This window comes from Sus scrofa, chromosome 6, assembly GCF_054392235.1.
Source record: "Sus scrofa isolate SSC_HxYL_T2T_F1_AM1 chromosome 6, Sscrofa_HxYL_maternal_Yorkshire_Landrace_v2.0, whole genome shotgun sequence".
NCBI classification, from domain to species: Eukaryota; Metazoa; Chordata; class Mammalia; order Artiodactyla; family Suidae; genus Sus; species Sus scrofa.
Genome location: NC_139388.1, coordinates 91,825,629 through 91,853,457, shown reverse-complemented (window position 1 = coordinate 91,853,457; position 27,829 = coordinate 91,825,629). Strand labels below are relative to the sequence as shown.

Sequence of the window (27,829 nt, the reverse complement as noted above, 5' to 3'; positions counted from 1 at the left end):
CGCATCCGGGAACAGCCTTAGAACACAGAGGAACTACTAGACAATAGCTTTTGTAGCCCGACAGGCCTGGGTTGGAATCCTGCCCGCCCACGCTAACTGCTGTGTGATTTGGGGTGAATACCTTGACCTCTCTGGACCTCTGTGTCTCTGGCTGGATGTGGGATTGGTGACAGTCCCTGCTTCCAAGGATGGTGGTGAGTGTCCTGTATATAACCCCTTACCCGCCAGCCCTGGCACGTGGTAGGCACTGATGGTGCGAGGGTCTGCCCTCCCTGGTGGAGCCCCTCCCCAAAGTGGCAGGGGCCGCCTGTCATGCTCGATGGGGCCCTTCCCTGCTGCCCCGCCCCAGCTGTGACGCCTTTGCCCCTGCCTGTCTGAAGGGCAGGAAGGAAGTGAGGAAGGCAGCCGGCGGCTTCCCCTTTTCTGCCCTGCTCCAGGCGCCCAACTCCTTCCCTGCCAGCGCCTCGAGGAGGGGAGGTGGCACCATGAGCACCCGCACGGCCGCCACCCGCCAGACCTGCTGCTGCTTCAATGTCCGCATCGCCACCACTGCTCTGGCCGTCTACCATGTGGTGAGTGTGTGGGCAGCTGGGGGACAGCCGGTGTGCTTGTGAGAGCAGCACCCCTCCAATGGGAGGACCCCCTCTTCGTGGAACCCTGGACAAAGCCCTTCCCAGCTCTGGGCCTCGGCCTCCCACTCTGTCAGAAGAGGGAAGGGGGCCCAGCGGCAGCGGGCGAAGCGAGCAGCGGCGGGAGGAGGGGGTCCTTATTCTAAGCGAATGAATGCAAGTTCGGGTCCTCTCTGAGGCTCCGTTTGGGCCTCGGTGCAAAGGGACAGCTGTGAAGTCTTCCAGGTACAGACGGAGCAGCAGATGTGAAAGTGCTTTGGGAGCCAGAAATCTTGGGAGAAACGCAGGCTGGGATCGTAGCCAGGATATGGGGTCAGGTCACAGGCCCTGGCTTCCCCCCTTCCCCTGGGGCCTGGGCTGCTGGAAGGGACGAGAAGGACTCTCCCCTTTGTGCTTCTAGAGAGGCGGGAGAGGGCAGAGTCCTCTCGGCTTCCAGCTTCTGGGACAAGCCTCCTCCCCACCAAAGACAGCTCCATCTTGCATGGACGAGCAGGGTGACTTGACGGGCCCGAGGTCCTGGGGGGCCAGCCTAGGGGAATGGGCCCAGCGGGTCTCTTTTGGAGGCTGGTGTGCACAGGCAGGTTTGGAGTCTGTGTCATTAACTCAGAATGACCCTGGGGCTGGAGGCTCCCCCTTTGTCTTGGTGCCTGAAGGTTGGGGTCTCTGTTCTGCTTTGCCCAGACCCATCCCCCACTCCATGACTTCGAGCCACACCCAGTTCCCCTGCTCCCCAGCCCCCAACCCTGTGCCTCCCTCCCAGGGTGACTCAGGGCCTGTGGTTAACAGTTCTTTTATGAGCCTGGAAGGGCTTCCTCAAAATTAGCCTAAATCCGGCCTGCTTCGGTGGGCTGTTGTAAACTGCTCAGACCTGGCTGCATCTGCTTCCTGTCACAGGCTGAGCAGGCAGGGCTGTGGCTAGACCCCAGCCTGCAGAGGGCTGGGGCTATTCAGGGCTCAGTGCACAGTCTCTGGATCTAGATTCCTGTGTGCCAAATCCTGGCCTCATCCCTTCCTAGCTGTGCAGCCTCTGGCTGCTTACTTAACCTCTCTGAATGTCAGTTTGTCATCTAAAAAAATGGGCCCGAGACTAATAATGCATCTTTGGTCACTGTGAGGATCAAGGGAGTAAATATATGCAAGGCACGTAGCAGAGCTTGACAGGTAGTTGAGTATTTTATTACTAGGACTGCCCCAGACGCGGAGCCTGCTGCCAGCACACCTGTAAGTCAGCTGTCAGACCTCAGGGCCCTGGTTTGGGGCGGAGCTCAGAGGTTGCTCTGTTTAACTTCTGCCAGTGCAAGAATGATCCCGGAAGACGTAAATGGCACCTTGGCTGTGCCCAGGCTCTTGGCTGTCCCTGGGGCCTCTTCAAGCTTGTGTAACATTTTTGGAAGTGCAGGGTAGCAAGCAGGGGTGTCCCCATAGGATGCGGGCCCCTGGGTCCCTATTGTGGTTGTGCCATTAACTGCCTATGTGACTTTGTACAAGAGGCTCCCTTGGGCCTCTGTCTTTCTTTTTTATTTATTTTTTATTTTTTGTCTTTTTGCCTTTTCTAGGGCCGCTCCTGTGGCATACGGAGGTTCCCAGGCTAGGGGTCTAATTGGAGCTGTAGCTGCCAGTCTACACCAGAGCCACAGCAACATGGGATCCGAGCCGCGCCTGCGACCTACACCACAGCTCACGGCAATGCCGGATCCTTAACCCACTGATGGAGGTCAGGGATCAAACCCTCAGTCTCATGGTTCCTAGTCGGATTCGTTAACCACTGAGCCATGACAGGAACTCCTGTCTTTCCTTTATAGGATGACAGGCAAGGGCTCGTGGACTGGCTCAGAGGTCTCAGATACCCATGCCGCTGGGGCCCCAGCAGCTCATAGAAGTGGGCATAGTAGGGCAGATGGACGCATGGTGAGCTGGGGAGTCTGGTCCGGGTCTCTGCTGGCGGCTGCTCTCTGTTTCCGTTGATTGTTGCCATGGAGGAATGTGGGCCCCAGCAGCTGTTCTTCTGACATTTGGAGAAACAGGAAACGCAGGCTTTTATGTCACAATTTCTGTTGTTTCCATGTTGGTGACTGATTCGAGGTCAAAAAGAAATGCTTGTGCGGATCAAGCCAAATGCAGGCTGCTGGGCCCAGAGGCTGCCCTGCAAACCCCAGACTCTGTGACTCTTGAGCTTTCTTTTTGGTCATGCTGTCTGAGGTCCTTCCCTCTACATGGTTAAGGGACATCAGGGCTTGCCCACAGAGCTGGAGAATGTGTGGGCAAGTGATCATGGAAGCCTTCTTGGAGGAGGTGCCACTGGCAGAGGCACAGAGTTGGCTGTGGGCAGTATGGATGGGAGAGGGCTAGGTGTGGAGGCTGAGGATAGTAGCTTGTGCTGGGGACCCCACTCAGAGACTTCCACTTGGGGAGCAGGAGGTGGGAAGGGCTTGGAGTGATTAGCTCAAGAGTCTGGACCTTTACACTAAGCAATATTTGGGGCTGGAGAATTCTTTGTTGTGGGGACTGAGCTGGACACTGGAGGATGCTGACCAGCATCCCCAGCCTTTCTCTACAAGAGGGCCAGTAGCACCCCTGAGCGGCAATAACTAAAAATATCTCCAGACATTGCAAGTATCCCCTGGAGGGCAAAACCGCTCCCAGTTGAGAACCACTGGTTTTTTTTTTTTTTTTTTTTGGCTTTTGACTTTTGACTTTTTAGGGCCGCACCTGCAGCATATGAAGGTTCCTAGGCTAGGAGTCTTGTCGGAGCTACAGCTGCCGGCCTACACCACAGCTCATGGCCACACCAGATCCCTAACCCACTGAGCGAGGCCAGAGATTGAATGTGCAACCTCATGGAGAACCACTGTCTTTAGTGTGAGTCATGGGGAGCCATGGGGTCTTCTAGGGCAGAAAGCCACAGAACGGAGGAAAATTCTGGAAACTGTTCGACTGGCCTGCACAGTCATGTCGTATCCAGACAGAGCTTCTTGATTGATTCTGGTGTGGGATGGTCCTCCTGCCCCCTTGGTGAGAGGCCTTCCCAGAAAGGGCAGGGGCGGGGGGGGGGGGTGCGGCTAGCAGTCCGGTGGCAGGTGTGCTGTCAGGGCCTGGAACATCTGCATGGAAAAGGAGAAGCTGCCATCCAGATGTGTTGATTACCCAGAAAGGTCGTCATCTGGAGCCAGTCATGGGTGACGGCGAGAGCTATTCGTGGAATGGGCCCCTCTGGGGAGGGTTAATTTGGGCCCTTGGCAGCTGGAGACTGTGCTCCACTGAGCTGTCAGGGCGTTATTACTGGAGGACCTTGGCATCCGACGGCTGGAGGGCCTGCCTCAGGACCGCCCCCCCCCCCACCGCCGCCGCCGCCGGGTTTCTATAGGGGATTCCTGGAGTTGAGTTGCAGCTGCAGCTACCAGCCTATGCCACAGCCACAGCCACTCAGGATCCGAGCCACGTCCGCGACCTACACCACAGCTCACGGCCACGCTGGATCCTTAATGGACTGAGCGAGGTCAGGGATTGAACCTGCATCCTCATGGATCCTAGTCGGGTTCCTTAACCGCTGAGCCACCAAGGGAATTCCACGAATGATTTCTGACCCAGCCTTGCATGAGGGAGTCAGAGAACTTTCTTCAATAGGCCTCTTTGAGAATATAAGCTCTTTATAGTATATACTGACATTGAAACTATAAGAAGTTAAAATATAGCACAGAGGGAACACCCATCAGCCTGGTAAATGTTTTTCATGCATGTAGCGTGATGAGCTGTAAAAAGGAATTTAAAGGACATGATGATGATAGGTTATTAAAATATGAAAGTATTGGACGCTATGGGGAAGTTTTCCTATGGGGAGGAATGCGGCAGTGCAGCGAGGTGAACAGGGCCCGGTATGTGCTAGGACTGCTTGTGGACCAACTCTGAATGTCTGCAACACCTCATTTTCCAACAGTCTTACATAAAGGTGTTTACCTTAAAAAAAAAAAAAAATTGGCCTCTTTGGTCCTGGCTTGGCTGGCAACCCAAAGCATGTCTGTCCTAAGTTAATGGCAGAACACAGGGACCCTGGAAAGCCTTTTTGCCCAGAGAGATCTCCCTCCCTGGCCTCTCCTCTCCACGGTGCTGGGAATTCCATTACAAACGCGTTGTCTGATAAAAAGCTTACAGCCGCGGTGATTTCAACCCTGTAGCAACAGGCATCGCCAAAACAAGGCCAGGAGGAAATGAGACTGGTGCAAGCCGTGGCTTGTTTCTCGGTGATAGGTTGCGAGTGCTCTAATTTTTTTTTTCTCCTTTTCTGTGTATGCTCCGTATTTGGTTCAGTGAGCATGTATTACTTTTTAAAATAAACATTTGATTGTAGAAAGGTTTTGGATGTACAAAAAAATGGCCAATACAGCACCCCTGGTCCTGTCCACCTCACCCCTGGGTTCCCCAACTTTAACATTTTACTAGTGTGGCGCGTTTGTCATCTATTGATGAGTCTCCATGGATAGACTATTAGTAACGAATCCCCACTTTACTCACCTTTCCTCAGCGCTCCCTGCCTGTCCTTTCTTCTGTCCCAGGATCCCACCCAGGTTCGCATTTTTGTCAAATAGTCCTTGGCTGGTGGTGTTCTTGTGGATAGACACGGGCAACGTGTTCAGGGAGGCAAGCAGTCAAGTGCCCTTCTCTGCCCCGTCCTACGAGGGCGTGGGCTTCCCAGGTGTCTGATCGCTGTCGATGCTGACTTTCCTTACCTGGCGGAGGTCGTGCTTGTCAGGTTTCTCCACTGAAAAGTGGCTGTTTCCCTTCTCTCTTCCTTGTACTGTTTCCCCCCGCCCCGGGGGGGGGGGGGGGAAGAAAGTCGCTACACCAGCCCACAGTTAAGGAGCTCTGCTCCCCTGATCTTGACGGTGCGGCAGAGTAGCTACTCGATGTTTGGAATATTTGGAATTCCTCACAGCAGATCTGTCTGCTCTCTTCATTTACTATAGAAAGAAATCATTTATTTGTATCTACAGGGACTCACGGGAATTTATTTTATACTCGGGGTTGTCATCCAACCAGGCGTTATTTAGTTGCTCAAACATACTACTTTCTAAATTGGAAAATAAAACGGAAAGCGACCCTCGTATTTAAAGGAGTCTCTCGTGAATGAGGATTCATTCCCAAACGTGTCTTTTCTGTGCCCAGCCCCAGGCCAGCCTACCAGCCTGACTCATGCATGGCCTCTGCCCTCTAGGGGTTCCAACCTGCCAAGGAAAAACCGTGATAATGGCCTTGATGGATGACAATGCTGGCTTTTTACCGGGGCTTTCGCCCAGCCCTGGGGTGGAGGCTGGGGATTCAGGAAAGGTTTCTGGAAGGAGGCTTGAGTGCTAAGGATGAGCAGGGCTTCACTTGGAAACGGGTAGCGGGCAGAGGGAGGAGCACGAGCAAAGGCTTGGAGGTAGGAGAGGCCAGGGGATGCTCTGAAGCACTGAGATGTCTGTCCAGCTGAGGTCGAGGGAGGGACCGTCAGGAGGTGGGTGGGGGAGGCTAGACTGGTCAGCAAGTGTAAGACGGGATGGAATCTCTTGCTTCTTTCAGGCTTCATGGTAAAAGGGTGATTCTCTGCTTGGCCCAATGCTCTCATTTTACGAATACGGGAAGAGAGGTCCAGGAGCATCCCTGACTTGCTCCAGGTCACACAGGGAGGTGGGGCAGGACTTTGCTCCAGGCTGCCAGCTACCAGCACGCAGGGGGCGAGTGGGGTGAGCCAGAGGGTGAATAGATGAATTCTTTATTTGCCTGCAGCCCAGGGGTGATCATTCTGTTTGAGAGGTCCTTCTCTCACCCGGTCTTCATTTCTTCTTTATGGACCAGCTCTAAGGAAGCTTCCTCTTCCAGGAAGCCCTCCTGCTTGCCCTCCTCAGAATTCCTGCAGCTCCTCTCTCTCTGCTCCACGTTGGGATCGAACAGATCACAGACCTGGCTCCCATCACGCACTCACATTGTGATTTGGAGCAGGCAGGTGCCTTTGCTGTCTGGGCCTCAGTTTCCTCATCTGTGAAATGGGGCCAGTGGTCCCTGTCTCAAGGGTGACCATTTTGAGGTATTGAGCTGATGTGGCTCCTGTGGAGAGGGGGCCTGGCAGGCGGGTACCCAGGGTGGGCTGTGGGATGTGATCACAGAGGCCACGCCCCTTTTGAGAACTCATCTGTTTGGGGGCCTAAAAATAGGCCCCAACTGTTAGGTCGTCTGTTGGAACCTCTGCCTTCATGCCTGATGCCCCCATGTGGGGCAGAGAGGCCTTGATCTGGGCCACTGATGCCATATGCCTTGCCTGGAGGGAGGGGGGTGCTGGTGGGTAGGAACTAGGGAATCTCACCAGCGCCACAGCCCAGTGTCCTGGCAGGAACTGAGTCGTGCTCGCCATCTCTGGGGTATGCACCCTGCCTTCTAGCTTATAAAATGTTGGAGGCCCTTGAGGAGGCCGCTGGACCCACTGGGCCGATGGGGAGCAGCACGCAGGGATTTCTGGGGCAAAGTTGGGCCTTTCCTGCTGCAGCAGGCATGGTGGGCCGAGTGATGGTGGCCAGTCACGTGGGTGAGATGGGCCAGGACAGGCCAGACTGCAGGCTGGGCCTTAACCTCGCCCTCCTTCCTGGTTCCCGAGCCCAAGGGAAGGCGAAGGGGCTTCTGGGAATGGCAGGTGGTGAGTGGTGGTTCCAGCTGTGGAGGTCACCTTGGTCAAAGGGACCCACTGCTGAGGGAGGCACTATCTGGGGCGGTGGGGCGGGGGGAAATGTCCTCCCTGGTGCCGGGGCTGGGGCCCCGTAGCTGGAGAGCAGAGCCTGGGTGTGCCAAGGTTCTTGATCACCACCCTGGCCCAGAGCCCCCCAGGAAGTGAGGCTTTTATTTTGAGCCCAGGGCAGCAGCCTGGAACCAGGCCTTTGCTCTGAGCTCACTCTGAGGCCTGCATTGGTCTCCCAGGGGACCCCACCCAACCAGGGGATGGGGAGGGTGTGCACAGAACCCCTAGTGAAGCAGGAAGCAGAGCAGGGCGCTGTGCAGAGCGACGGCCCCAGCTCCCCGATTCCAGCCCTGCTGCAGACCCGGTGCCTCCCTCCCCTTCTCGAGCCTCGGTTTCCTCCCCTGTCAACGAGGGGCCCATCACCATGACCCACAGAGTCAGAGACTCAAAGCAGGGCAGGGGGAGACAGATCTGGCGCCCGGCGAGTGCCCCACAAATGGTAGCTGCTCCTGGGCCGGCCCCCCTGTGACAGAAAAGGAAAATGAGTCTCAGACAGCTGACCTGGTGGCCTGTGGAAGATAAAGATCAAGCATCCAGGTGTCCTGCTTGCGGGTGGCCCAGGCTCCGCCCCTGGCCCTGGCAGTCGTCGGGGAGGGGGCAGGCTTCTTGGCAGCCACGGGGTGGGGTCCGACCGTAATATCTGGGGAGCCTTGTTCTTAGAAACATGAAGCCCACATGCAAAGATGCAATCTCAATTTCACCTGCAAAAGGCGGGGCGGGAATGGGAACCGTACCTGTCAGTTGCCTTGTGAGGCTGAGGTGAGGACGGGGTGAGAGTGTGTGTTTGTGTTCAGAAGACCCGCCTCTCCTAAATGCTCCAGTCATAGTAACACTGATCACACGGGGGCCTCTGCCCAGAAGGGAAATAAGGAACCAAAGTTTTATGAGGATAGTTTAGGAGGGGCGGGGTCCTTCTCCAGATCCTCAGGACGTGGAGGATGATGGGAGCATGGACCAGGCCTGGAGGCTGACTTGGAGCCCCCAGATGGTGCCCATGAGGGATGACACTCCGCCCCCCAAGAATGGCAAAAACCACTGGGATTCCCTGAAACAATATCCCCCTTAGTGCCTGTTCCTTCAGGGAAAGGCTTGCCGTCCTATCTTCTTTCATAATGGCAAGTCTGAAAGGTCAAAGGGCAGAGGGCAAAGGGCAGGCCTTGTTGGGCTGTCACATGTGGGGGCTCCGAGGATAACACACTGGCATTCAGACGCCAGGCCAGAGCTAGCCGCTCCCTGTATAGTGCTCCTTTCCTGGCACTTCCTGCACTGTAGGGTGACGAACATCAGCGCCCGCCGTCTGAACCGTGTCCTCTGCCAGCTCCCAGCCTTGGCACGAGCTGTCCCTTCCACCCGCACGGCTCTTTCTCCCATCCCTGCAAACCCTGTAGTCACAGCCCTCCCAGTGTCTCGTGCATCCCACCAGTGGCCACAGGTCCTCCCAGTGTCTCGTGCATCCCACCAGTGGCCCAGCCACCCGGCAGCTACCATTTCCTGGGGACCTACTTTGTGCCTGGCACATGGTGAGCCCAAGACACCGTTCTCCAAGAGAAGCTTCTTGCATTTTCCTGAATGCCTCTCACCCTCTTTTGCTTTCTCTCCTGCTGTTCCCTCTGCCTGGAACACCCTTCCCACTGCTCTTTGGGAGAAATCTAGTTTAAGGCTTAACCCCTTCTTGGAAGCCTTCCTGGAACCTCTGTTTCTGGATGCTGGGCTCCCAGCATTACCCCCATTCCAGGGCAGCTTTCACTACACCTGCTGTGAGCTGTGCTGTCTGGTCCGGGGCCTGGAAGGCTCGCCCAGGGCTTGGCCTGGCCTGGTTCATCTTTGTAATCCCCAGGGCCTGACACGGAGTGGGTGGCAGCCGATCTCGATTTTATTTCACTTTTGTAAACCTTTTATTGATGTGTAATTTACATCCGTGCACATCTTGATGAACTTTTCAAAGTCGACATTCAGGTACCAGAGCCCAGATTAAGAAATAGGATGGGACCAGCCCCCAGGGGCCCCCTGCCAGCCCACTCAACTGACTTCTTGCAACACGAGCCATCCTGGAATTACACAGCGCACGCTTTTTCTTTCTCTCGGCATCATGTTCGCGAGCTTCCTCCGAGTGGCTGTGTGTATCCAGCTCATTGCCCACGTGCTGTGTGGTATGTCATGGCACGAATGTATCGAGATGTATTTGCCTGTTGTATTGGGGGAGTGCGGGCTGTTACAAACGGCCTCGGCTTCTGAGGGTCACTTGATCTTTCTGAATTGTCATCTTTGGTAGCAGACACATGTCACCTTGTTGGCTCCTTCTGTCTATTCTACAGATGAGGAAACTGAAGCACAGAGAAGTGGAGGAGGCTGGCAGGGTGGGTGGGAGGACAGTTAAAAGGAGGGGTAGGGGTGGGAGGGAGGACAGCAGAGCCACAGCCAGGCTCCCAGGGAGGTGAGCCTCTGGGGGTGGGGGTGGGGTGTCGCGAAGGTATCTGGGCTGGCTTGGAGGGGGGTGGTGGCTGGGGAGATTGTGCTGCAGGGGCAGGGGAATGGCCCCCACCTGGCGGCTCCCCGATAAGCTGTGACAGGAAGTGTGGGGTAGGGTTGGGGGAGGGGAGCTTCCTTCAGTCGGTCGCTGACATATCTGGTTCTTTTCTCCCATCCTCCTGCCAGACAACCCCAGGGGGCCTCCCCGGGGTGGGGAGAGGGTGGGAGATGGAGAGGGGACTGAGCTTCAGGGAGGGGGGATGATGGTGATGATCAGGGGTCTGAGTACCGGGGCACTTGAGTCCCTAGGCCACTGGAGCCCAAGGTGTCGGGGGAGAGGGCAGAGCAGCCGTGGGAGGGGAGAGCAGCAGGAAGGGCTGTGCACTGGGGACCCGTTTCCCATTGCGCAAGCGGGTGTCCCCTCTGTGGCAGAGGGTTGAGGACAAGCCTGGGCCTGACTCCTTGTGCCACCGTGGCCACGTCACACACAGGCCCCGTTCTCCTCACATGAAAGGGGCGGACAGTCCTGACCGCCCAGACCTGTGAGCAGGAGTCAATGGAGTTAACAGACAGGAGGGCCCCTGCCTTTCAGCTGGCACATAGTAGGTGCTCACTGAGCAATGGGTCTCTCTGTGACTTTTGCCCTCTCAAAGCTCAGAGGGCAGGTCTCTGCCACCCTGCTTATGAGATGTGGGTCTTACGCTCCTGGAAGGTCCTGTGCTTCTTGGCCAGGGAGCGGGTGTTTGAACCCCAGAGACATGCACGCTGGTGTCACCACCACCATCGCCATGATCTTCATTGTCACCTTCGTATCCTGCTGCCACCACTGCCACTGACATCAGCAGCAGCACCATGGCCATACGGCCATGGCCGTTCATTACCACCCAGCATGCCCGTGGTTACCCCCATCCCCACTACTCCGCCGTAGCCACCATCACCTCTATTCTCACTGCCCATAGGATCACAACTGTCACCACCATGCCAAACAGGACAGCCAGCCCCTACCTCCCAGCACTGTCAGCATTGCCAGTCCCACCTGACCCACGTGGCTTCTGCCCCGTTCAGGTGCGGCACCATCGCCATCGTGGCCACGGCCATATTCAACGGTGCTCCCATTCCCCCACCGCCCACCCCCAATTCTCCCCCTTTATTTCAGCACAGGCTGTTGGGTGCTTCTCAGAGACACCAGAGAAACAAGTAGAAATTCTCCTGGCCACTTCCCTCATCACTCGGCTTAGGGAAGTTGTGTTTGTTATTGAGAAAGAAGAGACACGGGGTGGGGATGGAAATGGGAACTGAAAGCAGGGAGAAATAGCAGAAAGAGGTGAGAAAGGGGAATGGAGAGTGGAGGTGGCCGTGGGGAGGGCCGAGCGTGGCCAGGGCTGGTGCGGTCTCGCCCTTGGTGTGGCATGAGGCTGATCCTGGCTCTGCAACAGTCTTTCTGTGTGGTTGGTCACTGCCTCTCTCTGGGCTTTACCTCCCCACCGGTGACATCCCCTTGCTCAGGGAAGAGGCTGTTTTGGCCCCCGAGTTTCCTGGATCTGCACTGCCAGCCTCCCGGCCTCTACGCACGATGGTCCGTCTTCGCAAATGTTTTTCTCTCTCCTCTGCTGCAAAACTCCTACTTAGCCTTCAATGCCGTGGTCAAGCTTTACCCATTGGTGAAAGCCTCCCTGAGTTTTCCAGACAGCGGGGGTCACCTCCTCATCAGGACTCTGAGCCGCCTGCATGTCCCATGTCGTGGCTTGGAGCACACTGGTCCCGCACCCTGTTCCCCTGGGGACTCTGACACCTGAGGCCAGGGTCTGTGGCTTTTCCAGCCAGGGCCTGGAGGCAGTGTATGCTCAGAGCGTGCTTGCCAGATTAACCACGGAGAGAGCAAGTGTATACCTTCCCAACAGTGCACACTGACGAGTGCCTGCTGTATGCCAGGCACTGAGCTCGTCTGCCATTTGACCTGATAGTAATCCTACAAGGCAGGTCCTTGTATTATCTCCTTTTTTCCCAGGCAAAGACACTGAGGATCAGAGAGGTTAGTGGCTTGCTCAAGGGCACAGAGCTGGGGCTGGGGCCAGGACCGCTTGACTCCAGCTCCCCAGCTCTTAACCACACAGTCTCACCAGGGGGACTTAAGGAAGAGCGAGTGAGAAAACGCTGTGAGGGAGGAAAGCGTGGGCGAGTGAATGCTGTCTGTCTGTCTGTCCGGGCGTGGTGGGAGGAGGGAAGCCCTGCCCGGTCCCTGTCCCAGGAGGGCATGAGTCAGGGCCGGGCGGGCCCTCGGAGCTCAGGGAGAGGGCAGCTCCAAGTCTAGGTGGAAATGAGGGGGCTGATGGGGAGCTGAGGGCCTGGGAAAATCTAACTCTTGGGGTCTCCTAGCCTCTCCCAGCTTAGGTTATAGGTAAGCCAGGTACTTTCTGGAACTACAGACAGCTCCTGGTTGGGGACTTGTTTTGTTTTGTTTCATTTTGTCTTGCTTGGCTGCACCTGTGGCATATTGAAGTTCCCACGCCAGGGATCGAACCTGCGCCACTGCTGTAACCAGAGCCACAGCAGTGACAACACGGGATCCTTAACCCACTGAGCCATGAGGGAACTCCTCTTGCCTGGGGACTTGGGTGGAGCAATGAGGGCCTTCTGATGAGTGTTTGGCAGCCTAGGCGCGAACGGTGGTGACTCTCTGCATTGTCCGGGGAGGAGCCTGGACGTGACCTGCGTTACACAGCTGTGAGGCCGTGGTGGAGGCCACTCAGGCCCCAGCTGCTGTCCCCTGAGCTGCAGGCACCCAGGGCTGGGGGTGGGCTGCCGGGGGAGGGTGGCTGAGACTAGAGGCCAGGCCCCAGGGCAATCACTCCGCCCTGAGCAGAGCCTGGACCCCGGGAGCCCAGGTGACAGGGTTCGCATCCCAGCCAGGCCACATGACACAGAGCGGGCAAATCCTTTCTGAGCCTCCATTTCCTCATCTATAAAAGTGTTGCCTCTCTTGCAGGGTGTTGGGAGATTGTGGCGCAAGCCCATATGTACAGGTCTGAGCACACAGTAGGTACACAATAAATGTCAATTCCTCTCTATCCCATTTCCTAGGGAGCCCGAGACGGTTATCTTTCTCCTGGGGACAGGTGTCTCCCTTTGAAGGTTAGGGGCCAGTGAGGGTCTGAGACTCTGAGGTTGCTCTGCTCTGTGACCTGGGGCTGGTTCCTGCCTGCTGGGAGCCTCAGTGTTCCTGTCTGGCAAATGGGGTCAGAATTACTCCCACTGCCTACAGGATGGTTGAGAAGGTGAAATGGAATAAAGGATGAGCCTGGTTTAAACTACAGGTTTTTTTTTTTTTTTTTTTTTTTTTTATAGAATTGGAAAGTCTTCTAGTGTCTACTGCTGCTTCTTGTGCAAGCTGCGGGAGGTTGGGGAGAGGGCAGAGGGAAGAGGAGGTGTGCCCCTGACTCTGCGGGCACCCACGTGAGAGTGGGGGAGGGGGGCAGACCTCAGGCAGAGCCCAGAGGCTGGGACCTGCTGGGAGCACAGTGGAGAGGGGAGGAGAAGCAGACCTAGGGTCTGCTGGCCTGGGTTTGAATCCTGGCCCTACAGATGACCAGCTGGAGGCCTTGGACAAATTCCTGGACCTCTCAGAGCCTCACTTTTCTCATCTGTGAAATGGGGCTGGGAGTATTAAGAACATTCCCTTTGCTGGGTTTGGAAGGGCATTGGGACAATGTGGGTGCTGTACCTGGCATGCAGCTGGGCAACTGGCATGCAACTGTTCCTCCTCTTCTTTCCCCTTCCTGGGGTCCCAGGATAGTCGGGGCGGGGAGTGGGGGGTTGGGAAGCTAATGGCAGGATGGCAAGCATGGTGGCAGGGCCGTGAAGGATGTTAAGGGTCAGAATTGAGAATCTGGGTTGTGATTTGTGGGTTATCTCTGGTCTCCAAAGTGGGGTGATGCCTAAGGTGACCACGGGGGCCTCAGGATGACGATATTAGAATGTCTAGGTTTTTCGGTCATGTTCTTTATTCCTTTCTGGATTTTTTGCTTGTGTCTGTTTTTTTTTTTTTTTTTTTTTGTCTTTTTGCCATTTCTTGGGCCGCTCCCGTGGCATATGGAGGTTCCCAGGCTAGGGGTCTAATTGGAGCTGTAGCCGCCAGCCTACGCCAGAGCCACAGCAACACGGGATCTGAGCCGCATCTGCGACCTACACCACAGCTCACAGCAACGCCGGATCGTTAACCCACTGAGCAAGGCCGGGGATCGAACCTGCAATCTCATGGTTCCTAGTCAGATTCGTTGACCACTGAGCCACAATGGGAACTCCTGCTTGTGTCTGTTTTATGGTGCTCATGACAAATCAAGACAGAGGCACTTACATATGATTTGGAAATAAAGAATTAGAGAGTCGTGTATTCCAAAGGTTTTGTTGATGCAGGTACACGATCAAACTATTGGAGCCCTCGGGTTGAGGCGAGCAGGACTCTGAGGCGACTTGGGGACTGGAGCGTGTGGGAGGGCATCAGGACAGCCCTGGGACACTGGGACTCTAGTCTCCATTTGTTCCCAACTGGCTGTGTGTCCTTCGGTGAGCCATCAAACCTCTCTGAGCTGAGAAAACAAGCAGAAGGCACGTGTAAAATAAGAGCGTAGAGGCTCTTTCTAGCAAATGGAGGTTGGGGTTATCTGATTCTGAGCTTAGTTCTAGATCTCAGACAATCCTGGACTCTTTGGACTTCAAAAGCCCTCTTGTCCCTCGGCTCATAGATAGGCATGCTTTTCTAAGCTCAGCTGTCTCATCTGCGCTCTGCCGGCGCACTCCTGGGAGCCCCCAGGCTCACCATCTTCGGGGTGCCCTGTTCTGTCCTGGGCTGGCACATCATCTGGCTCCCTTTCTCCTTCCTGCATTACAAGGGACACTGGGAGGGGAGGGGGTGGAGGCCCAGTCTTTAGAGCACCAGGAAGCCGCTTTTCTCTCTTAGAGCCGTTTCCTGTGGGTACCAGCCAGAGCCTCCACACATTTGCCTTCTGCTCTGAGCTGCTTTCCACCCTCCTGGTGAAACTAAGCCTTTTTGGTTTCCTCTGCACCAAGTAGAGGGGGCAGCTTGAGCAAGCTCACTGTCAGGCCCCTGGTGCCCTCCTCGTGGTACCGCTTGACTGCCGCACGTAAGTTCAAAAGCCGACTAGACTTGTTGAGCACCCACTGCCAGGCTCCAGGCTCCGTGCTTGCCAATACAATGCAATTTATCATTTTATAAATCCAGGGATTGCCAGTTTCCAGACGAAGTAAAGTGACTTGTCCAAGGCATTCAAACTATCTCTGCCTGAATCTGGAGCCCAGCTCCTCAGCAGTCTTTCTGCCCCCGTGAACAGGATGTAATATGGCAGGAAGACAAATTGAAACCTATGTCTGAGCTAAAAAAACCCCACATAATCAGCAAGGGGGAAACAGATGGTGGGTGTCTAGTTGCTTATTGACTGAGCATCAATTACTAGGGCCACCTAGAAAGCCAATGTAAATTTTGGCCATATTAATAGAGGTAGAGCATCCACTACAAGGGAGGAGATAGTCTTATTCTCAGCATGGGCAGATGGTGCCTGGAATATGTGTGTATGTATGTGTGAGTAGAAGGCTTCCTGTAAGGACACAGGCACACAGAAAATTGCGAGTTCCCTGTGGTTGGAAGCATTTAAGTAGGGGCTTCCTGGCACAGAATTCTTGCATTGGATGCTAAAATGCACGGGCAAGGTGACCTCCAGGGTCCTTTCAAACTGCAGTCTTGTGGCTATCCTTTAGCTGTTGCCTGGGCCAGAGCAACACTCATGCTCATCAGATTTGCCGCTTCTCCATCATTCTTAGCAAGAGTTCCCTAAGGGGATGGGGTTTGTTCATCCATCCATCCATCCATCCATCCATCCATCCATCCATCCATCAAATACAATGGCTAGAGCAGAGAATAAGAGAGACACAGTCCTTCTTCCTCCAGAACCTATAGTCCCGAGGGAACAATAACAATAATAATAGCATAAATTGAACGCTTACTATGTGTCAGGCACTTGAAATGAATTACACCATCTGGCCCCAGCACAACCCTATGAGGCAGGTATATCATTATTTCTATTTTGCTTATGGTGAGACCGAGGGGCCATGGGGGCTGGGGTTGACCAAAGCACCCTGGGATTCACAGGTGCTCCCAGGCCTGGGGTGATGATTCCAAGAACTTGAAGTTCTGTGATTCTCAGAGGCTGTGACTAAGTTTCCATGATTCCCAGGGCCTGTCATTACAAAAAGAAGTGCAGAGGAGGGGCCCAGACATTGGTGAGAGCCCTCGGTCCCCCAACTTCCTCAAACCTGACTTTCAGGAATCACGGTTACTGCTTTACCAAGAACTGGCTGTGGTTCTAGGTGCTGTCCTGGAATGTTCTCTTTTACTCTCCACACGTTAGCCTCCTTAGGTAGCTCTCAGTATTATCCTCATTTTACTGATGGGGAAACCAAGGCACAGAGAGGTCAAGTAACTTGCCCAAGCTCACACCGCTGGGAGGAGGAAGAAGGAGGACTCTGAATTTATGGTGTCTGTCTGTACAGGCCGTGTTTTATCCAGGATGCTCCACTCAGCGGGCATCTGTCTCCTCCAAGATCCCTGTTCGCAGGCCCTGACCGGACACGTGGGGGTGGGAGGGGTCGGTGGCGGAGCTGTGCTGCCCCCCGGTGACTGATGCTCTGCTCTGCCCCCAGATCATGAGTGTATTGCTGTTCATTGAGCACTCAGTGGAAGTGGCCCACGGCAAGGCTTCCTGCAAGTTCTCGAAGTCGGGCTATCTCAGGATTGGTATGTCCAGGGACACTGAAGGTCGGGTGGGTGGGGTTGGGTCGGGTCCGGGGCACTGGTCATGGCAGACAAGCCCTGCTGCTTGTCCTTTTTGACATCTGCAAATGGAGATATTCCACCTGTCCACGCCGAGGTCTCCAGGTGTGAAAACAGATAGGATGGCACTTTGCAAAGCTGCCTCGCTTAGATGACAGCGGGACTCTCCTGCTTACACCTGCCAGTGACTGCCCATGTCACACAGAATAAAATCGAAACTCCCTTCTGCTGTGGTGCAGTGGGTTAAGACTCTAACTGCAGCTTCTCTGGTTGCTGCAGAGGTGAGGCCAGGGGCAGTGGATTAAGGATCCGGCGTTACTACAGTTGTGGCTCGGATTCAGTCCCTGGCCTTGGGATTTGCAGATGCCTTGGATATGGCCATTAAAAAAAAAAAAAAAAAAAAGAAAATCCTCAAAGTGAGCTCCATTCCTGGCTGACCTCTCCAGCCGCATCTCCCACGCCTCGCAGCTCCCTCCAAGCTCCTGCTCGCTCCCCGCCTCCAGCTGCCCCGACCACACTGAGCTGGGCCCTGTCTGGGGGCCTCTGCCTGGACTCCAGGCCCCTTGGCTCACAGGCCACCTTCTCAAAGGCCTTCCCCGACCTCACGCCAGTTAAAGCAGACCCGAGGCCACCCTCCCACACCACACCCTCTGTTACACCATTCTGTGTTACCTGAAATGTTTGGTTCGCTGTGTGGTAGCCCCTCAAGACTGAGAACTGCAGGAAGTCAGGGCCCGGGCTTTCTTGTTCACTGTTGGAGCGCCCGCATGGGTGGTTCCCAAAGTATGGCCCTCGGAACCATAGGCAGGGTTCCTGGGGGCCCTGCTGGGCCCCTCACTGCTGTCTTTGTCTTTCAGCGGAACTCATCTCCAGCTTCCTGCTCATCACCATGCTCTTTGTCATCAGCTTGAGCCTGCTGATCGGTGTGGTCAAGGTGAGGGCCTGGTCGGGGAGGGGAAGGGGAGCCAGGACCTGGGGGCCAGCAAGGAACCCCAGCTGCCCTCCTGTCCCCTTCTAGTCCCACCCCCTGGGTCAGTAGCACTGGCTGCCAAGTGGGTGGGAGGTGGTTATTTTGGGAGACGCTACTCGCACCCTAGAAATCTTCCCACTTACTTTTTAGAAGCCTCTTTGCCACCCCAGACCCCTTGAGCTGGAGGCTTCAGTTCCTTGTGAAAATACACTGCCCCCCCCCACCCCGTCCCCAGGGGTGGGGAAAAAGGGGTCAGTGTGGGTGCCCACCCAGGCCTGGCAGCTAATCACTCACACCTGGTGACTCACCTCCTTTTGAACTGCAAATGGCCATAGGGCATTTTGGCAGAGGAAGAAGGAAGGGTCCTTTGAGGTGTGGGGAGGGGGAGAAAGCCGTGGGTTTTGTAATCAGTGAGAGGAGCCAAAGCAGAGGGAGGGTGTAGGGGTGTCCAGATCAGTTCTGTCCTGCTAGTGGATGTGGCTCAGCCTCTTGCAAAGAGGAACCCATCTGGCCCTTAGCCTCGGGGTGGGGGGAGGGGGGGCAGGAAGCCAGGGCCTGGCCACACAGCCACGGGAGCGGGCCCCGGGAAGAGGGTCCTCCCCGGGCGGACAGTGGTCTGGCACTCCCCGGGCCAGCAGGCTGGGGTGGCGTTTGGGGGCTGGTTTGCCGTGTCTCCATCTAGCCTGAGATGCCAGTGATCACTCCCAAGCTCATGCCAGTCTCTTGGCAGCACCGCACCCCAGGAGGGACTTCATCTTGGTTCCCAGGTGCTGCTCAGAAACACAAGGTGTCCCGTGAGGACGATGGGTCAGGGCGTCCCTAAGGCTCTGAGATTCAGTCTGGGCTGCCTGGGCTGCCTCCTGAGTTATTTTAGACAACCACATGAGAAACCACGAAACCACCCTTTCTGCGATTTTGTCCCCAACTGTGGGTTCCTACGCAAGCATCCTGGTCACAGTGGCCACTTGCTTTCGGTTGGAGGAGAGGGACTTGAGCCTCAGCCTCCCAGGGGCTCTTGACAGAACCTCCCTGGGGAGGGCTATACGGAGGAAGGTCCCTCTGTTAAAGCGGCACACGTTTTTTCCATCTCTGGGCCGTGGCTCTTGCTGGCCCTTCTGCCTCCAATACCCTCCCCTTTCCCACCTGCTTCTTTCTAGCTCTAGTCCCCGTGCCCCCACTTCCAGGAAGCCTTCTCTGATTCCTTCATCTGTAAAATGGACACAAAGTCCTTCCTCGGTGGGTTCTTAAGAGCGAGTTGAGTGAAACCCTGGTCCCTGAGCCCTGGAGCCCTGATCTCTATAAATGGGGACGGTTTCTGGGGTCTTACCTTCTCCCCATGCCCAGAGCCTCCCTCGGAGGAAGGCACGTGGGTGACCTCGACCCTTGGCTGTGGGGTGACTTCAGCCAAGCCAGGCAGATGATTTGGGAGAGTCACGGAGTTCCCCAGGAGGGAGGGAGCTGCCAGCTCGGGGGCGCCGTGTGGGGACATCGGCTGCTCGGGGCAGCCTGGGGCTGGCAACCCCTGACTGTGGTCCGCCTGCCTTTCAGAATCGAGAGAGGTACCTGCTGCCCTTCCTATCGCTGCAAATCATGGACTTCCTCCTGTGCCTGCTCACCCTGCTGGGCTCCTACATTGAGCTACCAGCCTACCTCAAATTCGCCTCCAGGAGCAGCAGCCGGGCTGTGAGTACCTGGGCCCCTCCCATGTCCCACAACCAGCCGGGGGCCGGGGGAGGAGGGACCCCCCCAGGGCCCCCTTCTAGTTGCGGAGCTTGAGCATGTCCCGAGTCCCTGCAAATCACCCCACGTTTCTTCCTGTAAAATGTGTCTGAGATGGGTGCTCAGCATGTGGTAAGCACAGAACCACGGCCAGCCGCATGTGAACTTACACCGTAGTTCCTGTTTCACGTGCCCTGTTTCTGCCCCAGCCCCTGCTTTGTCCCTCCTTTGTAAGCACCCTGAAGAAAGGAAGGTAAAAATGGCAAGCATCCTTGGTGGCATTGCCCATGATGGCTGGTGCCAGTCAGGGACGAGGCTCCCCAAGGTTGCTTTTCACACTTCTCCTTACTGTGGTCCTTAAAGAGACCGAGGAGCTGGGTCACAGACAGCCCTGGGTTGGGAATCAGGAGACCCTGGTTCTGATCCTGGCTCTGCCACCCATCCAAGGTGTGAATGTCTGAGAAATGGGCGTCCATTTCTTTCTGGGAACCAGGGGCCAGAGAGTCAGCGTCATTTCTGGTTGACGGTCTTTTTTTTTTTTTTTAATCTTTTTAGGGCTGCACCTGCGGCATATGGAGGTTCCCAGGCTAGGGGTTGAATTGGAGCTGCAGCTGCCGGCCTACGCCTGAGCCACAGCAACGCAGGATCCGAGCCATGTCTGTGACCTATACCACAGCTCATGGCAACGCCAGATCCCTAACCCACTGAGCAAGGCCAGGGACCAAACCCACGTCCTCATGGATGTTAGTCAGGTTTGTTAACCAGTGTGCCATGATGGGAACTCCGAGCTGATAGTCTCTTAAGTTGAGGGTCCACTGTGTGCCCCCTGGTACTGGGGCCTCTAGGTCGGGGCTGATTTGCTGGTCGGTCTTCTTTTTCCAAAGAGCCCCTCCAAGGTCCCACTGATGACACTGCAGCTGTTGGACTTCTGCCTGAGCATCTTGACCCTCTGCAGCTCCTACATGGAAGTGCCCACCTATCTCAACTTCAAGTCCATGAACCACATGGTGAGTCCGGGCTGAGGGTTCATTCCTGTTGCTGCCTGTGTGTCCTTGAGTGAGTCGCTTCCCCTCTCTGGGCCTCAGTGCTCAGGCTGGCTTCTCTAAAAGTAGAGAAGTATTCTTGTGTGAATGATTTACTGAATGAGAGCTCTTAGGAAGAAACTCGAAAAGAGCGAAAAGAGCGAGGGAACAGGTTAGATAAAAGGAAGAAGCCAGGCAGACACGTGGCTTGCGGAGGAGCCCTGCTGGATCCCAGAGGGCTCCCTGGAGTGTGAACTGTGTCACAGAAATGGTGCTAGTTTTTCACTGCAGTCTAACATGTGAACCCCAAACACAGTGACTTAAAACAATAGACAATTGTTATGTCAGGTAGTTTCTGAGGGTCAGGAATTTGGGTGTGGCTCGGCTGGGTTGTTCAGACTCAGAGTCCCTCTTGGGATCACACCCAAGTTGGGGCTGGAGCTGCAGACGCTGAGGGCTTGACAAGGTCTGAAGGATCCCCTTCCAAGCTGGCTTTTACTGGGGTGACTTCAGTTCCCCACCCTGCGTGCCTTTGCTTAGGCTGCTCAGGCATCCTTGAGCAGTCATGGCTGCTGGCCTTCCCCCAGTGAGTCTCCAAGACAGAGCAAGGAGGAAATGGCCATGTGGTCTCCGAGGTCACAGTCACCTCTGCCACATCCTATTGTTTGTGAGAAGTGAGGCTCTAAGTCTGGCTAACGCTCGAGGGAGGAGTGTCCCAGGGTGTGTGCACATATTTGCAAACAGAGGTTGTCCCATGGGAGCAGGAACTTTCCATCAACCAGTCCTGCTTGTGAGCAGCTGCCCCTGGGGGCAGGGGGGGGGCACACCTCCCAGATGTTTCAGGGTGAGATGGTCCCATCAGTCAAGACTGTCCTCCCTCGAAGGACATGGGTGTGGCCTATTGCCTGCAGGGGGATGGGGGCGCCAGCCAGGTAAGGGTCACCTGCACGGGCATCGGCTGTGTCTGCCTCCCTTGGCGTGCTCACCTGTCAGATGGGGCTGATGGTAGGAAGCCTGACGCAGCCCCCGCATCTGTTGCAGAATTACCTCCCCAGCCAGGAGGGTGTGGCTCACAGCCAGTTCGTCAAGATGATGGTCATCTTCTCCGTCGCCTTCATCACGGTCCTCATCCTGAAGGTGAGTGGTCCCTGCGCACGGCTCTGGGAGGGGTGGGGAGGCAGTGCTGTCCCGGGGTCATCCATGCTGGACTCTTAGGACGAAGAGACCTCTCCCTGCTTTTGGTTCCAATCTCCAGCTCTCCCCACACCTGCTCCTCTGACCCCGAATGGGATCCTCGGGGACAGCCCATGTAGAGCAAGTGGATCTGCAAAGACCCACTTGTGTTCAGGTGTCTGGGGCTTACTGCGCGACTCAGAGAGACCCTGATGCGGGGGAAGGAGGAGCTAATCTGGAATTAGATTCGGAAAGACCTGGGTTTGAATTCCACGGCTCTCCGCTCACTAGCCGTGTGGTTGGTTTTCAAGTCCCTTCTTTTTGGGCCTCGGGGCTCATCTGTGAAAGGGACATCCTAAGTCCTGCTTTGCTCACATCCAGTTTGATGTGATTCGGGCACCAAAATGTAGATAGGTCCTGAGGTCACATTACTAGAGGTTTGGGGATGAGAAGGAGGGATGAGAAGGAGGGAGGGGGTTGGTTTTATTCTTCTTGGGGGTGGTCAGGCCCTGTGGATAGAGTCCTGTTTCAGGTCTCAGTTCTTGGGGAGATGATTACAGATAGGCGTGTCTTAAGAGCAGCACACCAGGAGGGCGAAGAGGCAAGAAACCCCGCCATCTGCAGAAGTCCAGGAAACCAGGGCAATTCGGCTTTGGGAAAGCAATGACTCAGGGGGGGAAGGTGATCACTGTCTCCAAGTACCCGAAGGACTCTCATGGGGGTTCTAGAAGCCACAACGGGAACCTGTGGCCGGAAGCCACAGGGAGGCTGATGTCGACTCAAGAGAAGGGAGGCTTTAAAAAGTGTTCTTTTCAGATTGTGAAAGTAACATACTGTCACTGTAGAAATTTAGAAACTACAGATGAGCAGAAAGAAGACGATCAGCCGACCGTCCACCACCTTCTAGAGAACAGCCCCCTCTGATAGCTGGGTGCCTTTCTGCCCCCTCTTTGTGTGTGGGTGGTGTAACCAGATGTCACTGCCTCCTTTCATCTGAGGCCCTGAGCACCTGCTCTTACTGAGGCCGACTTGAAAACAGCTTCACTCCTTTGAACCCTTCCTCAAAGGACCGACCTCGCACAAGTGTGTCAGTGATGCACAGTGAGAACGTGCCTGAAGTCTTGGGGGGACTGAGGCGGGGGTTTACATCACACCCTCTGCCCAGATCCCACCACACAACTCCGCCTCCCATCCATCTCCTAGCCTTTATCTTCACTGAACTGGGCGGGGGTGTCTCTCGGGGTCCCTCTAACTCTGCTTCTCGGCCACCTTACACCTGCTCGCTTTTCCCTGGCCCTTCATACTTCATCTTATTTATTGCCACTCCCTTGGAGTCACCATGGGGCTCCATAAAACCTTCCACGTGCAGAACCTGCTCCCCTTCCTTAGGAAGTAGTCTGGGGGCAGAGAGACTTATTGGCTTTATTCCTTGAACTCAGCCCTGGGGACGTCACTTCCGCTGTGGAAATCGCCCCAATTCTGACATTAGTTGCTAAGAGAGAGCAGCTGCTCGCATCATCTAACAGATTTATACATCCATACGTATAATTATTCTGCATGTATCAACCTGGGTACTACCTCAGACACTGGTACTCTGCCTTAAAAAACAACATATCATAAGCAGTTTCGAAGAAAAACCTTTCCCACTGACGGCTCTGTCTCAAGATGGGTGGGGCCACCTCAGAAGGTGGGGAACTTCCGGCCCCGGGCAGGTGGCGAGGCAGGATCTGCAGGACTCTTGCCAGGGAGGCTGAGAGGGTGGCTCGGAGACCTCCCCCAAGCCCCTTGCTGGGCTGAGTCTGTGGGGCAGTGAGAAGGGAAACACCTGGGATACCTGAGACTGGCAGGTGAGGCCTGTCCAACCAGAGGAGGAGTCTCAGCAGCAACAGCTGCCTTTTCAGGTGAGCTGGGGCTCTCCAGGAAGTGCCCAGCCTATGTCCCAGGCCTGCTGGGGCAGCGAGGAGAAGGATCACAAAGCGTAGCCTATGTAAACGATCCCATCTCAAATGCACAAGCAATGAGGTCCTACGGTACAGCACAGGGAACATATCCAGTCTCTCGGGATAGACCATGATGGAAGATGCTATGAGAAAAAGAATGCATTAAAAACAAAAGAAGCGGGAGTTCCCATCATGGCACAGCCAAAATGAATCTGACTAGGAGCCATGAGGTTGTGGGTTGGTTCCCTGGCCTTGCTCAGTGGGTTAAGGATCCAGTGTTGCTGTGAGCTGTGGTGTAGGTCACAGATGCAGCTTGGATCTGGTGTTGCTGTGGCTGTGGCTGTGGTGTAGGCTGGCAGCGACAGCTCCAATTAGACCCCTAGCCTGGGAACCTCCATATGCCGTGAGTGCAGCCCTAAAAAAAGGGACGGGGATAAAAAAAAGCGTAGCCTGATCTGGGCCTTTTTTCCAGATCTACATGTTCAAGTGTGTGTGGCGATGCTACAGATTCATCAAGTACATGAACTCGGCCGAGGAGAGGAGTGGCTCCAAGATGCTGCCGAAGGTGAGCCTGCTTGGGGGAGGGGGTGTCATATCCCAGCTCTGCCACTCAGTGTATCGTTTAGGGCAGGTCTCTCTCTCTGTCGCTTGGCCTCAGTTTCTCTTTTTGTAAGATGAGGGTTCGACCAGAAGAAATGTGAAGCTCTCTTCCCACTCCGATTGCCTGGGATTCATTCATGCCCGTATGAAACGTTTTCTGCCTCTTACTCTTTCTTGGCCCCATATCCGACCAGTGGGATGCAGAGGAAACTAAGCAGCCACTCTGTTCTAGAGGAGAGGATAGTCTAGAGCGGATCCCAACACGGAGAACTGATTACAACTCGGTGCGAAGCACAGGGGCAACAGGAGCACCGAGGAGGCCCTTGGCTTCATTGGAGGTATCAGGGAAGGCTTCCCGGAGGAAGTGATTCTTGGACAGTCAGCTGATACAAGCTAACTGGGAAAGGGGAAGTGGCCTTCAAGGCAGAGGGATGAAGTGCACTTAGAAGCAGCTGATTGGAGAAGTGATGGGAATAGTGCAGCTGGTTTAAATCACTGGAGACTCTCTTTCCTCATCTGTAAGACAGAAGTGCATTAGTCAAGACTTTTCTGGGGCTGTGAGCATCAGAAACCCAGTCTCACTTCTGTTAAAAAAAAAGGGAATGTAATAGCTTACAGAATTTGAACGTCCAATATAGGTCTGGCTGAGGCTTGATATCTGGTCCTGATCTCATTGTCTCTATCTCTTGACTTTTCTCAGTGTTGGCTCCATTTTCAGGCAGCCCTTTCCTCATGGTGGCAAAATAGCTGCCCAAATCCCTAAGTGGCTATCCCACCCTTTCAGCAACCCCAGCAGAAAGAGAGACATCCCAGGAGCATGTCTGATGGGGCCAGGCTGGGTCACAAGCCTAACCCTAAACCAATGACAATAGCTGGGGGGATGAAATTCTACTTCGAATGAACCCCAGGTCACAGGTTCACCCCTCATCCCCCACCCTGGATCCGAAGGATGGGGCAAATTCCTTTGAAAGCCCACGAACTGAGAATGTTTTCCTGGGGAAAATGGTGAGTCATTAACGAAACAAGTGGCCTTGCTGCTGAACAGGCAGAGGCAAGTCTGTCCGCTACAGGGACAGAAACTCCACCTGTGCCTGCAATGCTTAGCATGTAGTCAGTACCCTGGGCATCTAGTCATCATTGGCAGCAGCATTTTGCCAGAGCCCGGGGTTGGAGTCCCTCGACGCTAGCTGGGATGGTGGTCCCATCTGGTCAATTCTTAGCTCTCATCCCTCTGTTTCTCCCAGGTGGTCCTGCCATCTTATGAGGAAGCTGTGTCTCTGCCGTACAAGATTCCAGAAGGGGGCCCAGCGCCACCCCCATACTCAGAGGCATGACGCACGCCAGGCCCCAGCCCTGGTGCTGGGAAGGGCGGAGCTGACTTGCAATCCGCTTCTTCGCTTTGGTGGCCCCTGTGGCCTGGGTGAACCACCTGGCTGCCTTCAGGACAATCCGCTTGTGTCCCCCTCGCTGGCCTGCTTTTCCTGCCGGGCCTGGGAGATGCTCACAATTGGGTCAACCCCTTTAGGCTGAATGACTCCTTGGGTCGCTCAAAAATTCAGTCCCACAGCACTCGGCTTCTTTTGATCAGCTCTGATATCGGTTTAAATGACTGGTCATTCTAAAGTCAGTGAGTTTGGTTAGACAGCTCTCAACTCACCCAGTTTTACCAAGTGGCTGATAAATAAAAGACACACGTGTCAGTTCAGTGAAAATAATTTGGTCGAACACCAAAGTCCGTGGCGTTGGTTTGTAAACAGTTGTCAACTCACAGAGCAATTTGGTCAAGACACCATCAATTAGCCCTCCCCGCCAAATGCCTGTATCCAGTTTCTTCTAATAGCTCGCTTAACAGTGATTACGTCAGCCAACCATCAGTTAATTGAGAAGAGCGATAACATCCAATAATTAAAAAAAAATCAAGTTCATCCCCAAACTATTCGGTTCAATCGAATCCAATAACCAGCTGCGTACTCTGGTCAATTCAGTACTTCTGAGTCCTGAATAATGGTTCCTTCAAATGAAAATTCAAGTCAGACAGTTGCCACACTGGCATTCCAGAGCTAGTATCAGGAAATTAACTGTTGTTTCGGTCATCAAACAGTCCCTTCGAACACATAATAGTTTTGCCAAAGAGTTGTCATCATCAACCACCAGTCACACGTGGCCAGAGTGGCCACATAGCAATGGAATGGGTTCCATGAAAGGGGTCTCCTCAACCAAGGTTGTCTCTAGTAAGGAGCTGTTAGCCCATCCCGCAGGCCAACCCATCCACCACCAGTGCCGTGACAGGGGACCCAGTTCTGCCTGATGCTTGTGGTCCGGCAGAAATTCAGCCTTGAAATCAGGCAACTCCATTTGTGGGACTAAATCCACAGGTTAGTTCAGTCAGAACAAGGCAAACCCTTTGCTGGCGCAGACCCCACCCCGGGGACTTATGCTGGTGGTGGATGTAGGGAAAATTTTGGTCCCCGCACCCCCTCTTTCACCTGCTTTCCTGAGGGGGCCGGGATTCCCAAGGGTGCTGACCCAAAGGCAGAGTAAGGCCACAGAGGCAGGTTCTCTGGGGTCTGTGAGGGGGGACAGAGGGAGAGGGCTGTGCAAGGGGCTCCCCACCAACACCCCTTGTGTCATTGCTTTGTGTGATGGGGAGGAAGTTTCAATAAAGCAGCAACACGCTTCTCTCTGGCTGATGTGGTTCCTAAAAATATGACACGTAGGCAGGGCTGGGAGCCCAACCTCTATCGCCACACACACACACACACACACACACACACCCCTGTGTGTTTAGTCTAGCAACTCACAGGGACCATGTCCAGTTAGGAACTGTCATGATCTAATGTGGTTTCTGATCCCAAATCATGGGCCCTGTCAGCACCCTGATACCTCACAGATAAGTCACCAACCCCACTCATCTGGACAGCACCCCCAGGGGCCAGGTCCTGCGCTGGGCACTGGGGTGACTACAGTGGGTCACACTAGCCTCCAGTTACCCCAGATCTGGGGAAGGGAAAGATAGATGTGTCAATGATTATGTAATAGCCCATGGCCCACACCACAATGGGGAAATTCTGAGGGACCTCGGGCAGTCAGGGGAGGCTTCCTGGAGGAGGTTTCACTGAGCTGAATCTGAAAGATGAATGGGCAGTTATGAGCAAAGGGGGAAAGGGTGCTCTAGGCTGAAGTAGCAGGAAGAAGTAACCTCACAGAGGTAGGGAGAGGAGCTGGGAGGTGGCCCAGTGTGGCTGCAAGTGGGAAGGGGAGGGAGAGGAGGCCGGCAGTGTCTTGGGGCCTGGCTCACGAAGAGCCTTTGTGTACTTAGGGTTCTTTGGCTGCAAGCCCACCCTGGCTAACTCCAGCCAAGAAGAGCGTTTACAGGAAGGAGATGGTTGCAAGTAACAGAAACCTTAGTGAACCAAGTTTACGTAAAACAGCAACAACCAAAAGAATGGTGATTGTGATGTTTCTTGGCTCATATAAGTGAAAAATCCAGGGAATTCTGGCTTCAGGCATGGCTAGACCCAGGAATCAAATGCTTCAATAATCTCCTTCTCTCTTCCTCTGCTTCTTGCCCTCCTCCCCCCCGGGCTGAGCTGCCTGAGAGTGAAGCCAGCAGAGAGCACAAGGCAGTTTGAGTGGGGCTCTATCACTAGTGATAAAGGAGACCTCACAGAGCCTTGAATGCCATGCTCAGGAGCGTGGG

General features: G+C 54.9%; 1 protein-coding gene across 1 annotated transcript; it reads left to right on the top strand.

Moving 5' to 3' along the window:
- The first annotated feature begins 417 nt into the window (after positions 1-417).
- Positions 418-26,808, top strand: LAPTM5 (lysosomal protein transmembrane 5). Its single transcript, XM_003356262.6, has 8 exons — positions 418-572; positions 16,576-16,669; positions 17,563-17,639; positions 19,224-19,358; positions 20,279-20,401; positions 21,458-21,553; positions 24,002-24,094; positions 25,374-26,808. The coding sequence occupies exons 1-8, from the start codon at positions 486-488 to the stop codon at positions 25,461-25,463; spliced, it is 795 nt and encodes a 264-aa protein (XP_003356310.1). The 5' UTR covers positions 418-485; the 3' UTR covers positions 25,464-26,808.
- Positions 26,809-27,829: the final 1,021 nt, after the last annotated feature.

Bases quoted from the DNA above. Each gene is read 5' to 3' on its own strand.
- LAPTM5 (XM_003356262.6), top strand. From the start codon at position 486: ATGAGCACCCGCACGGCCGCCACCCGCCAGACCTGCTGCTGCTTCAAT. The intron at 16,670-17,562 runs GTATGTCCAGGG...TTTGTCTTTCAG, and splicing joins GTCGGGCTATCTCAGGATTG to CGGAACTCATCTCCAGCTTC. The intron at 21,554-24,001 runs GTGAGTGGTCCC...CCTTTTTTCCAG, and splicing joins TCACGGTCCTCATCCTGAAG to ATCTACATGTTCAAGTGTGT.